The 14,459-nt window shown below is 36.9% G+C and overlaps 1 protein-coding gene across 1 annotated transcript; it reads right to left on the bottom strand.

Moving 5' to 3' along the window:
* Nucleotides 1–3,003: 3,003 nt before the first annotated feature.
* Nucleotides 3,004–7,731, bottom strand: LOC133452170 (zinc finger and SCAN domain-containing protein 31-like). Its single transcript, XM_061731390.1, has 2 exons — nucleotides 7,398–7,731; nucleotides 3,004–3,914 (listed from the first exon to the last, which is right to left on the bottom strand). Exons 1-2 carry the CDS (start codon nucleotides 7,729–7,731, stop codon nucleotides 3,004–3,006), a joined length of 1,245 nt encoding a protein of 414 aa, XP_061587374.1.
* Nucleotides 7,732–14,459: the final 6,728 nt, after the last annotated feature.

Below are 14,459 nucleotides of genomic sequence, written 5' to 3'. Positions count from 1 at the left end.
ATTCCTTGTGTGTGTCTAACAAACTTGGCAATAAAATTATTTTTGATTCTGATTATTAGACATTTGGGGATGTTTGGGGAAAAACAAAAGCTAAACCTCTAAATGTTCACACTCATGAAGAAATACATGTTTAACTACTGATTAATAATAATTATGTTTAAACACAGTTCTTAAAAAAGATATAAATGACAACATCAACAGTTGAATTAGAAAATGTTTTACCAGAATATGTTTTCTGACGTCTCCCAACATGTTTAATGCCACATGTTAACATGTAATTTAATGTAACATTTTAACATTTCTACAGTACTGCACGCAGCGTTTTAGTTTTTAGTGTCCTTATCTTTTAGTGTTTTAGAGTTTTTAGTGTTTAGATTGTTTTTATTGCTTGCTTTGAGTCAGTGGCAACGATCCTTGAACTTTGTTTGATTATTTCACATTTCTGAGAAGTCATTTTCTCTCCATTAAGTCCTCTACAGGAACAAGAATTATAAAATCAGCTCGTAGTTTTAAATTCAGACGTAATCTGCGCTTCACAAATTCACATGAATGCAGCTCGACCGTGAAGCAAACGTAAGAAAACAGCGACACCTTGTGGTTGTTCCCGGAGTTTACAGCATGTTAACGGCAGTAACACTCTCCTTATATTTGTTTACAGCCATAGTCGAATTATTTCCACATGTATAGTTTATCACACCATTTTGTAGTAAAAATGTGACTTCAGCTGCAGCGCCGGTTTCCAACTCCCTGAAAAATAAATAAGGAACACGTCAACCCGGTTGCCTTCACCCTTCCTGGCCTGGTTTTTTTTTTTGTGAGTGAAATGATTTTTTTGACTCGAACCTGAATTGAATTAGATGCATATTTTTGAATGCGATGAACACATGGAAAACTAATTATTATCCAGTAATTCACTTTAATACAAAATATCACACACACACACACACACACACACACACACACACACACACACACACACACACACACACACACACACACACACACACACACACACACACACACACACACACACACACACACTTTTCAGTTTATAAAGTAAATAAATATGGACAATGTATGCAATTATAACTGAAAACTTTAATGTTTTCAAACCTTTAAACATATTTTTTTGTGATCAAATGTTTTTATTTATTTTTCATGATTTTCTTATCAACGCTGGCATCCACAATGATGTTAAACAAGCATTAACACATATTCTCAGCCCCTTCCAAACTCACGCCTTGGACCTAATCTTCGATGAAAATAAAAAAAAAAAAAAAAAAAAGGATAATGCAGAAAAACAGATACAACAGATAAGAAGATAATAGAACAAAGGACAAAATAAAACAAAGGCAAAACATAATGTAGGAGCAAAAAAAAGGCCGCTGAGGCCGCTTGCTGACACGTCACTCAAAAAGGGGGAAAATAAAAGTCTGTTGAATTGGTTCTTAAAGTGATCCAGGTTTATTGGAACAAAAAGATCAAAAGGCAGCAATCAATTATTATAATGCAAAAATAAAAGAACAAACAATGAATATTTGCGTGGCTGAAGCAAACGGTGATGGTCAACAAAAAATATATCAGCCTACTACATGAACACTTTCCTTTTGTCTTCCACCCGCCACCACACAAACCAACCAACCAACAAATTAAAGCCACACCCATAAACCCCAACGTGATGACGTAACATAAGTATATTTTCTATAATTTACACTCATCCATAACTTAAACTTAAAGTACCATTATAATTAAGCAAAGCAAAAATATGTTATTTTGGCTGCTACACATAATAATATCAAAAACTGGACAAGAATAGCTGGACCAAGGTAATCTATGTCAATTTTAAATACATCTTTCAAGTTTGGCCTTAATTTTATCTGCTGCCATAAACCAAAATAAAATATTTATACCTTTAAACATATTTGAAGGAAAAAACATGGCACTAGTTATTCTTGTGTCCAACAAAACATCCTTTTTGGCCATGAAGACAAAAATACCAAATCGATCTTTCCAACACAGGCCTACGGCCCACTGCTCCTCTGGTTGCGACGACTGTCGTTCCACCTTGGAGGAAGTCGTTTCTCACCCCGACCTGCAGACATCTGCTTTCACGCCCGGTTCAGGTGGGAGTTCGCCGTCTCCGCGCTGCTTTGCTTCTCACTTTTTCAGTGTTGAATTTAACGAGCTCTCTGGGTTTCCCTTCAAGGCAAATGTCCCTGCAAACATTTAAACACAGAATAGAAATAATGTCCCACTGTTCACCTTTTACATTCACACAGAAGACACATCCCGCTGCTATGGAAGAGTATTAGAGCCATGCAGGAGAAATAATATTTGAGATTTTTTAAGATTTTTTTGTTTTTATTGTGCACTTCGAGAAAAAAGACGAAATGTCAAGAAAAAAGTCGAAATGATGAGAGAAAAGTCAAAATGTCGAGATTAATGTTGAAATACAATTGAGAAAAAAGTTGAAATATTGAGAAAAAAGTCGAAATGCCGAGAAAAAAGTCGAGATTAATGTTGAAATACAATTTCGAGAAAAAAGTCGAAATGTCGAGAAAAGTCGAATTGTCGAGAAAAAAGTCGAATTGTCGAGAAAAAAGTTGAAATGTTGAGTAAAAAGTTGAAATGTCGAGATTAATGTTGAAATACAATTGAGAAAAAAGCCGAAATGTTGAGAAAAAAGTCGAAATGTCGAGAAAAAAGTCGAAATGTCGAGATTAATTTTTTCGACTTCTCGGAATTGTACTTCAACAAAACTTTTCTCAGAATTCTGAGATAATTAACTTGTTAATTCCGAAAAATAGAGCAGATTTTTTTCTCTCAAGTGAATGCAATATGCTTCCGTACTTTTCTTATCATTTTATTTGTTACTTACTATTTAATTGTGTCTTGCCGCTTTTAATGTTGACGTAAAGCACTTTGAATTACCTTGTGTTGAATTGTGCTACACAAATAAACTTGCCTTGCCACTCAGGTGAGGCCGACCTCCACGTTAGCCGTTCAGCGTTCGTCCCCCACGTGGACGGTCATGTGATTCTTCATGTGAGCCCTCCGGCTGAAGCCTTTCCCACACACGCCGCAGGGGTACGGCCTCTCCCCGGTGTGGACCCGGTTGTGGAGCCGCAGCTTGGAGCGGGAGGGGAAGGTCCTCCCGCAGGTCTGGCAGGGGTACGGCTTCTCGCCCGAGTGCATCCGGAGGTGGGCCAGCAGGCTGCAGCTCTGGCTGAAGCGCTTCCCGCAGGTCTGGCAGTGGTACGGCCTCTCGCCCGTGTGCACCCGCAGGTGCTTCACCAGCGTCCCTTTCTGAGCGAAGCCCTTCCCGCACACCGAGCAGCCGTAGGGCCGGGCCCCCGTGTGGGTCCGGTAGTGTCGCTCTATGAAGGACTTGTGGCGGAAGCTCTTTCCACAAACGTCACATTTCATGCACTCTTTACCCAGCTGGGTTTCCACCGGACCCGCGGACCCGGAGGAACCGGAGGGCCCGCAGGACCGGTCCACACGTCTGCTGTCAGTCCTGTTTGAACCAGGTCGCTGGTTTGGACTCATCTCCGTGTCCATGGCTGATCCTGAGTCCAGATTCCTGCTCCGGTCCTGATCCGGGTTCTCGGCTGAGGGAGAGGTCTGAGAGTGAAGCTGCTCAGGTTCTGGTTCTGGTTCTGGTTCAGTGAAGTCAGGTTCCTGGTAAATGGCAGTAAAGGTGAAGGTTTCAGTCTCCTGCTTCAGAACCAGCGGCTCCGTTTCCTCCAGAATGCTGCAGAGTTCCTCCTCTTCCTGTTTAATCTGTGGAGGTACTGGTTCCTCCTGGAGCAGAATGAGGTTCATCCCCTGGTCCGGACCGGACCCCCTCCCCCGGTCCAGGACGGGCTGCTCAGACAGAACTTCCTTCTCCTTGACATGTTGCTGTGGGTGATCTGGAGGGAAAAAGGAACATGGATCAGGGGCCGGATTCATAAAACATTCTTAAGAAAAAAAATCTTCTTAAAAGGAGCTTGAGGCTCCTTTTAAGAAATGAGACTCTCTAGCGCCACCCTTCACCACGACGGCCGTCGGGGGTACTGCAGCCAAAAGTGAAGCCGGCACGGGAGAACGGGGAGAACGCACATGCAGCGTCATGTGACGTCACATCCGCAGGACAGCGCGGGAAACTCGGGACCGAATTGCAGCACATTTTGCAGCACACAGCCTGTTCAAGGCAAAGGAGAGATACACTAGAGGAAACATTCTTTTGGGTTTGGAACGCTTCATCTGACATTATTACTAGAAAACTTAAAATGTATACAGATTTTTTTCATAAATCCTGCCACAATCCGGCCTCAAGCTCCTTTAAGTGTCATTTTTTTCTTAAGTTCAGTCTTAAGAAGAAACAAGAGAAGAAGTCATATTCTCCAAAAAAGTTCTTAAGTATTTTCTCAACTTTCTTCTTAAGTTTCTTCTTAAGAAAAAACTTAAGAATAAATGGTATTCTTGAAATAAAAGTTCTCAAATTTGTTCTCGACTTTTTTCTTAACTTTAAGACAACCTTGACCTGTCTTAAAATGTCTTCTGTGAAAAGGTAATAATAATAATAATAATAATAATAATAATAATAATAATAAGACTCTAATATCACCTTTTTCAACACATTTTAGACAAGTTTAGACTAGTAGGTCATAGTTTGAGGATATACTTTGTAATTAATTACACAAAGAGCCTGTTAACTGTTTGTTAGCATGTTAGTTAGCGTGGTAGTTAATTATTATTAATTTTCTCCAATAGTATTTTTTTGCACATTAATCTCATCCACCATAACCTTGAAAAGTTCCTGCATCTCTTTTTCTCCTTCTCCATGTTTAGTGAGTGACTGACGGTTAAGACCCAAACTACCTATAAATGTTGTTTGTTGGCGCGTGCAATGCAATGACATATTTGAAGAAGTTCTTAAGTAGGAAAAATAAGAAATTCGTAAGAAATGACAGTTCTTAAGACGGTTCTTAAGGAAATATTGAAGAAAAAAAAAGAAGAAAATATTGAGGAATTGCACTTAAGAACTTTCTTATGAACTTCTTAATTTTAGATCTTAAGACATTTCTTAAGATTGTTCTTAAGAACATATTGGTGAATCCGGCCCCAGGTTGCTAATCGAACAATTAATACATACATCATTTGGGAAAAATTACATTGGAGTGACTATTTGCACCCGGGTACAAATACCAAGCCCCCACCAGCTGAGCTATTCACACCCTGTTGACGTATGAAAACAAATGCGTTGCCCACGCGCATGTGCACCAACGTGTCTGCACTGGAAGGTGTAATTTCACTGGAATTATCTGATTCGTTCACATTTCCCTGCCCTGTGATGAAGAAAGAATGAAGAAAACCATTCTGAAAGGGAATTCAGAGGTAACGTTACGCTTTGTATTTGTCATAATGTTATGTTACAAAATGTGTTGTTCTGAGCTAAAGACTAGGTGTAGAGGACATGTTTTTAGTACAGTAATTAGCACAGAACTTTAGTTAGTTACTGATTAAAGAGATAGGAAGATGCTGATTAAGATACTGATTAAAGAGGGCTCCAGACTAACTTTTCACATTGGTTTTAATGTGGGTGTATCAACAAAGCAGTGCAGTATTAGGTGAAGGGTCAAAGCAAAGCTACCAGAATTAGATTAAGGATGATTGTGTTTATAAAATGTGTTTACATAAATTATATATTGCTTTCATCACAACTCAACAGAGGACACAATTGTTCCTGGCTTTGTATAGAAATGGTGCCGTTTGGAATTCTACCATATCATGAAGTATTGTTATTTAGACTTTACAAATAATTCATTGGTGTGTTCAAGATAACCGACCTTGTGAATTATTCCCATGGCTCTTTTTTGCAGTATGAGTAGTGGCTCTAGTGAACTTTTGTATGCATTGGCCCACACCTCTGTGCAGTGGTTTAAATAAGGTAAGACCAGCGAACAGAAATGATTGTGGAGTGATTCGTTATCCAAAAAGTGCCTCGCTTTGGTCATTACAGAAATGCTTCAGGATATTTTAGTGCAGATGTATTTAATGTGAGACTTCCAGCAAATCCTGTCACTTATTATCACCCCAAGGAATTTAATTTTGTGTACTCTTTCTATTAAAGTAGTTAAGTAGTAAATTAGTTAAAATCTCCCCAGTTTTTCAGCTTAATCTGCAGAGGGACATACCTGTAACAATAAGAACTATTGTTTACATATATGTTCACTAGGAACTATTGTACACAGTATGTGTGTGTGTATGTATGTGTATGTACCATTGTATTATTGCTCATACAAATACTGTATGGAATGATATCTATTAATGACATTGCACTAGTTTATAAAAGCTAACATTTTTTTTTGAAAAGGGCTTCAGTCTACACCTTATTTTTTAACAACTTGTGTGTATAATTTTATTTCATGTATTTGCTATTTAAGTGTACTCTTAAATTAAATACTTTCTGAAAACCGCGAATGAGATGTGTATCTTCAGTACTCTTCTGCCCTTAGTTTTCAGCAACTTGTGCTTTTTATTATTTTACCTTCTTTTCTCATAATAGTATTTCATTTTATTTGTTATTTACTGTTTAATTGTGTCTTGCCGCTTTTAATGTTGATGTAAAGCACTTTGAATTACCTTGTGTTGAATTGTGCCACATAAATAAACATGCCTTGCCTTTTGGTCCTTGGTTTTTAGCTAACAATTTATGGAGCCAAATCAAGGCCAAAGGTTTTGCTAATTTGAAAATAAAATTTGAACCTGAAAATTCTTTTTTACAGTTTCAATTTTTTTTCTTTTCGGTATCAGATCTTTTTTTCCAGTTTCAGAACTTTTTATTTCAGTTTTATTTTCAGTTTCAAAAGATTTGAAACTGAAAAAAAAGAAGTGAAACTGAAAAAAAGATGTGAAACTAAAAAAAAAAAGATTTGAAACTGAAATAAAAAGTTCTGAAACTGAAAAAAAGATCTGATACCAAAAAAAAAAATTGAAACTGTAAAAAAGAATTTTCAGGTTCAAATCGTATAAAATTGTACACACACACACACACACACACACACACACACACACACACACACACACACACACACACACACACACACACACACACACACACACACACATATATATACCAAAAATGATATATATTTTTTTGTATAACACCGACGAATTACACCTGTACTTTGAGTTTGTGGGAATTGAAAGGACCAAAAAACTAAACTTAAAAAAAAAAAAAAACGTTGCAAGAGAGTTGCTACACGGAAAGTTTTGAGTGATGCACCAATACATAAACACGTTGGGTAATGTTGTTGACCCGTGTGCTGCAGATATAATAAACTATAACCCACTTGAGTTGGAACAAGACATTCTGTACTAATGAAAGAGACAGAATTATGTAACGATACCTATCCGGTACAACCGGATCTGCGGCTTCCAGTCGGCGTCCCGCAGCCTGCGCTGCCGGTCCACCTCGTCCTCGTAGCGGAATATCGCCTTTTCAAACTCTAAGAAGATTTCTTCCGCAGCTGCAGTTAGTCGCTCGCTGACGAATTCCCTCAAAGCCTGAACTGAAAACATTGTTGCTCCAGAGACGCAAATATTCAGGTGGGACATGACAACAAAACTGTCTCCCAGCTGATCGCTGCGTTTCTTCTTCTGCGTCTTAATTACAGCAGCCTGTAGTCCCATCCATGGTATCCGCCCCACCGAGCTGCAGCGATACGTCAACGCCGCCGCCATATTGGATGTGGCAAGACTGAGCTGTAAACCAATACAAGTAAATCGACTTATTTTCATAAAGCGCCTTTTTACAAAGACATTTACGTTTTACGTCTAATTTATTCATTCACACACGCACTAATATACTTGGGAAACAGTTAAGCACCAAATATATAATATAATATATATTTAATTTTCTCAGATGGCAAAATTAAGAACTTTATTGATCCCACATACGAGTAATTCATGTTATGTCAGCTATAGAGAACAAGGTAGTACCGAAAAACAATATATATCCTCCCTCACAAAAATAAGAAAAATACAGAAAAATACAGAAACATATTTTCTGATCAACAAAACATATTTAACATTTTTCAAGTAACAAAATAACATAAAAGAGAAAGTCCAGTGCTCAGAAGGTTCATCTAAATCATGTGATGAAGGTGCTCTTTGGTGGGAAAAAGGTCAAAAAATAAGAAAAATCCAAGGCACTCTTTTTCAAATATAAAAAGCCTTTATTTGAAATGGCTATTTCATGTAGAAGATTTTAAAAAGTAATCTTCTACATGAAATAGCCATTTCAAAAAAAGGCTTTATATTTGAAGAAGAGTGCCTTGGATTTTTCTTATTTTTTAACAAAATAACTGTGGCAGGGTGGAGGAGCTGCAGCCACTCAGGCTGATTAGGGCACAGGTGGGCCCAATCAGCCTCTCCACTCTGCCAGCCTTCATAAGGCAGAGCTGGACAGCAGCAAAGGGGCCGATGGAGCTGCTGCCTGAGAAGCTGCTGATGTGCTTCTGCACGTGTGTGTGTTGGTGAAACTGGTGAAATAAAGGGTCTGCACGAAACTCCGTGTCTCTCCATCCTTCGGGCGGGCCCCCGTAGCATCCACCCTGCTACATCTGGCGCCCAACGTGGGGCCCGAAGAATGGACGAGAGAGGCACGGAGTTTCGTGCAGACCCTTTAATTCACCAGTTTCACCAACACACACACGTGCAGAAGCACATCAGCAGCTTCTCAGGCAGCAGCTCCATCAGCCCCTTTGCTGCTGTCCAGCTCTGCCTTATGAAGGCTGGCAGAGTGGAGAGGCTGATTGGGCCCACCTGTGCCCTAATCAGCCTGAGTGGCTGCAGCTCCTCCACCCTGCCACAATAACATATTTGAACTATTTTTCAGGCAATAAAATAACATTTGAACCATTTTTCAGGCAATAAAATAATATTGTAACCATTTTTCAGACAATAAAATAACATTTGAACCATTTTTCAGACAACAAATAACATTCTTATTTTTGTGAGGGGGGATATATATTGTTTTTCGGCACTAATATAATAAAAAAATATAATATATTTAATTTTCTCAGATGGCAAAAATAAGAACTTTATTGTAACCAAACATGCAGTGCAATAACAATCATTTAGCACCTTCTGCAATAATCATGTCTGCCTCACTCTGCTGCACCTCTCACCTTTTGCATTTCTTTTGTATGATTTTTTGTATTTTTTGTATAATTTTGTTTTGTAAAATTGTAAATTGGTAAAACTGTAAATAGGTTACTTTATTTTTTATTTTTTATTTTACTCAGAGCTGTCCTTTTTCCTTTCTTTTCCCTACCTCAAACTGCTGCACCTTAGATGTCTATCTGTACATATGTCAAAAATACCACATTTGTTTATTTGTTTATTGTTTATCTACTGCGAAAGAGCGAAATTACCGGAGTCAAATTCCTTGTTGGACAACGTTCGAACCTGGCCAATAAAGCTGATGCTGATTCTGATTCTTCAAATATAAAAAGCCTTTATTTGAAATGGCTATTTCATGTAGAAGATGACTTTTTAAAATCTTCTACATGAAATAGCCATTTCAAATAAAGGCTTTTTTTATTTGAAGAAGAGTGCCTTGGATTTTTCTTATTTTTTGACCTTTTTCCCATCAAAGAGCACCTTCATCACATGATTTAGATGAACCTTCTGATGAACCACTGGACTTTCTTTTTTATGTTATTTTGTTATTTGTTAAATACATTATATTTGGTGCCTAACTGTTTCCCAAGTATATTAGTGCGTGTGTGAATGAATAAATGAGACGTAAAACGTACATTTAGATCTAATTAGAGCTATAGAGAACAAGGTAGTGCCGAAAAACAATATACAGTATATCCCCCCTCACAAAAATAAGAAAAATAGAGAAACATATTCTCTCATCAGCAAAGCATATTTTACATAAACATATTTTAAAATTTTCAAGTTACAAAATAACATATTTGAACCATCATCTTCTACATGAAATACCCATTTCAAATAAAGGCTTTTTATATTTGAAGAAGAGTGCCTTGGATTTTTCTTATTTTTTTTACCTTTTTCCCACCAAAGAGCACCTTCATCACATGATTTAGATGAACCTTCTGAGCACTGGACTTTCTTTTTTATGTTTTTTTGTTACTTGAAAAATTTTAAATATGTTTTGTTGATCAGAAAATATGTTTCTCTATTTTTCTTATTTTTGTGAGGGGGGATATATATTGTTTTTCGGCACTACCTTGTTCTCTATAGCTGATATAACATGAATTACTCCTATGTGGGATCAATAAAGTTCTTATTTTTGCCATCTGAGAAAATTAAATACATTATATTTGGTGCCTAACTGTTTCCCAAGTATATTAGTGCGTGTGTGAATGAATAAATGAGACGTAAAACGTAAATTTCTTTGTAGAAAGGCGCTTTATGAAAATAAGTCCATTTACTTGTATTAGTTTACAGCGCAGTCTTGCCACATCCAATATGGCGGCGACGTTGACGTATCGCAGCAGCGCTCGATGAGGCGTCTACGTATATCTATTGTAGCTGTGTGGACGGTGTAATCCAGCGTCGCCGCCATCTTGGAAGGGTCCCCTCACTGCAGGCTGGAACCAGAGACAACCGGAGTCACCAGAGAGCCAGCAACTATGCCTGTGTTTTGTTCAGCTTACGGTTGCAACAACCGGCGCGGTGTTGAAACGAGATCGCGTGGGATTACCTTTCACAAGTAAGATTAAACAATAATTTAAGCTATTTTACCATGTATAATATGCGTGTAACGGTATTACACCGCAGCCAAGCCAGCCGTGTTCCTATTTTACGTGGTCAAAACAGCCGCTCCTAGATTTCATGTGCGCTCCTATTTCAGTCTTTACGGTAAAATGAATGAAAGCGGCTCAGAAACAGAAACATATGAAGTTCTGAGTTTGAGATAATGCAGATATGTTTTTTTCATATATTTCTTTCATTACCTTGATTACAGCCACACTTCCACCGTAATATTTACACACTCTTACTGTAAAAGAAAAGGATGAAACACTTTTTTTTTTACTTCAGCTTCTGTGTTGCAGAGACTGTAAAAATTAATTATTCCATAATTTCACCCAATGCCTCATATAGCCCTCTAAGGTGTTTGAAGTATACACCTTAATATTTCAATATGTATACAGTATCATTGTTTGAAATTAAGCATGCTTGCAGTGATTGTAGTCCTGAAGAGGGGTATATTAGGTATTAGGTGAAATTATGGAAGAATTAATCTTTATAGTCTCTGCAACACAGAACCTGAAGCAAAAAAGGCAACTGACCTTTTTAGAAAAGTAAAGTGTTTGAAGTTTACACTCTAATATTTCAATATTTATACAATCAAATTGTTTGAAATTCACTGTGCCTGTAATGATTGTAGTTGTGAAGAGGGCTGTATGAGGTATTGGGTGAAATTATAGGAGAATTCATTTTTATAGTCTGCAAAACAGAACTTGAACCAAAAAAGGCGACTGACTTTTTTAGAGAAGTAAGGTTTACACCTTAAAATTTCAATATTTGTACAGTAAAATTGTTTGAAATTAAGCATGCTTGCAGTGATTGTAGTTGTGAAGAGGGCTATATGAGGCATTGGGTTAAATTATGGGAGAATTCATTTTTATAGTCTCTGCAAAACAGAGCTTGAACCAAAAAAGGCGACTGACTTTTTTTTTAGAGAAGTAAGGTTTACACCTTAATATTTCAATATTTGTACAGTAAAATTGTTTGAAATTAAGCATGCTTGCAGTGATTGTAGTTCTGAAGAGGGCTATATGAGGCATTGGGTTAAATTATGGGAGAATTCATTTTTACAGTCTCTGCAACACAGAACCTGAACCAAAAAAGGCGACTGAATTTTTTAGAGAAGTAAGGTGTTTGAAGTTTACACCTTAATATTTCAATATTTGTACGGTAAAATTGTTTGAAATGAAGCATCCTTGTAGTGATCGTAGTTGCGAAGAGGGGTATATGAGGTATTGGGTGAAATTATGGGAGAATTCATTTTTATAGTTTGCAAAACAGAACTTGAACCAAAAAAGGCGACTGACTTTTTTAGAGAAGTAAGATTTGCACCTTAATATTTCAATATTTATACAGTAAAATTGTTTGAAATTAAGCATGCATGTGGTGATTGTAGTTGTGAAGAGGGCTATATGAGGTATTGGGTGAAATTATGGGAGAATTAATTTTTACAGTCTCTGCAACACAGAACCTCAAGCGAAAAAGGAGACTGACCTTTTTAGAAAAGTAAGGTGTTTGAAATTTAGATCTTAAAAGAAAAATGTTTCATCCTTTTTTTTTTTACAGTAAGAGTGTGTAAATATTACGGTGAAAGTATGGGTATATGAAAAAAATATCTGCATTATCTCAAACTAACTCAGTTCATATTTTTCTGTTTCTGAGCCGCGTTCATTCATTTGCCGTAAAGGCTGAAATAGGAGCGCACATGAAAATGTAGCAGCGGCTGGACCGCAGTGTAAAAACAGCAGGAACTGATTCTCTCTCTCATTGTCTCTTGCTGTTTTCTTTTTCTTCTTCACATTTGAAAGGTTTCCCATGGATACAGGCTTGAGGAGGCAATGGGAAGTTGCTGTTAGACGGGTGGATTTTGTTGCATCTGAATCCGCAACGCTGTGCAGTGCGCACTTCACCCCTCCTGATTTTGACAGGACGGGTCAGACTGTCAGGCTGAGAGAGGGAGCGACCCCGTCCATCTTCAACTTCCCTTCTCCAAACCAAACAGTACGTGTATTTTTACTCTACATGCTAACAGAGATGTCTGTGATTCATATGTAAAACAAAAGTTAATATCACACTTGGCTAAACATGTTTTTTAGGCAAGGCAAGTTTATTTGTCTAGCACAATTCAACACCAGGTAATTCAAAGTGCTTTACATCAATATTAAAAGCGGCAAGACATAATTAAACAGTAAATAACAAATAAAATGAGATACAATTATGAGAAAAGAAGGTAAAATAATAAAAAGCAGAAGTTGCTGAAAACTAAGGGCAGTAGATTACTTAAGATACACCAAATCAAGGCCAAAAGTTTTGCTAATTTGAAAATAAAATTTGAACCTGAAAATTCTTTTTTACAGTTTCAATTTTTTTTTTCGGTATCAGAACTTTTTATTTCAGTTTCAAATCTTTTTTTTTCAGTTTCACATCTTTTTTTTTCAGTTTCAAATCTTTTGAAACTGAAAATAAAACTGAAATAAAAAGTTCTGATACCGAAAAAAAAAAATTGAAACTGTAAAAAAGAATTTTCAGGTTCAAATTTTATTTTCAAATTAGCAAAACTTTTGGCCTTGATTTGGCTCCATAAATTGTTAGCTAAAAACCAAGGACCAAAAGGCAAGGCAAGTTTATTTATACAGCATAATTCAACACAAGGTAATTCAAAGTGCTTTACATCAACATTAAAAGCGGCAAGACACAATTAAACAGTAAATAACAAATAAAATGAGATCAAATTATGAGAAAAGAAGGTAAAATAATAAAAAGCACAAGTTGCTGAAAACTAAAGGCAGTAGAAACCGCAGGTACATCTCATTCTCAGTTTTCAGAGAGTATTTAATTTAAGAGTACGCTTAAATACCAAATAAATGAAATAAAATGATAAGAAAAGAGGTAAAATAATAAAAAGCACAAGTTGTTAAAAATAAGGGCAGTAGAGTACAGCAGTATTTAATTTAGGAGTACGCTTCAGTAAACAGTAATGTTTTTAGCCCTGATTTAAAGGAGCTGACAGTTTTACCGTTAGTTCTTTCTGCATGTTTAGGAATTCGTGATGTATCGTGTATTAAAATACACCGTGTGGGATACTAAAATCTTTTCAAGTGTTTTTAATGAAGTTGTTTTTAAGTATTGCGTTTCGTATATTTTAGACTGTAGTGAAAAGAAATACAAAAACTTCAAGGAAAGCTGAAGAGAGCCTACCAGTTCTTTCAGTTCTTTTTCAAGGGTTTTAGATCCCCAGCCCCAGTCGCATGCCTAACACGGTAGTTAGTCCATGTTCCAGACCAGATATCAGTTACCACTCAAGGTGACCAAACTTGCTTATAATTTTTAAAAATATCCATGTCTGTAGATGATATTCTGGTGTGATAACCTTCCTGAGTGGCAGCTGGATCATAGTTATCAGCTCATGAAGTTACCCACCCCATTCAGAAAATTACATTTAGATGCTGGTGCATATCCTGGTTTAGACTCATGTACAGGATATCTGTCAATGTTTCACTATATTGTCTTTGGTATCATTTTAAAGGGGTCCTTTTAAACATTCATTCAAGCTAAGATGTGAATCTTTTCTGACCAACATAGAGGTCACTGCAGCTCTTTAAACTATAAATAATACACATTTTTACACCATTTTCGCCTAAATGATATACTATATTTTATCCCTGTGTCATCTAGGAACAACAGAG

Source organism: Cololabis saira, chromosome 10 (assembly GCF_033807715.1).
Source record: "Cololabis saira isolate AMF1-May2022 chromosome 10, fColSai1.1, whole genome shotgun sequence".
NCBI lineage: Eukaryota > Metazoa > Chordata > Actinopteri > Beloniformes > Belonidae > Cololabis > Cololabis saira.
This window is presented reverse-complemented; position numbering and strand designations above follow the sequence as displayed.

Excerpts from the sequence above, each read along its gene's own strand:
- LOC133452170 (XM_061731390.1), bottom strand. The coding sequence starts at position 7,731 with ATGGCGGCGGCGTTGACGTATCGCTGCAGCTCGGTGGGGCGGATACCA. Across the intron at positions 3,915-7,397 it reads GATCCGGTTGTACCGGATAG|ATCACCCACAGCAACATGTC; the intron begins GTATCGTTACAT and ends TTTTCCCTCCAG.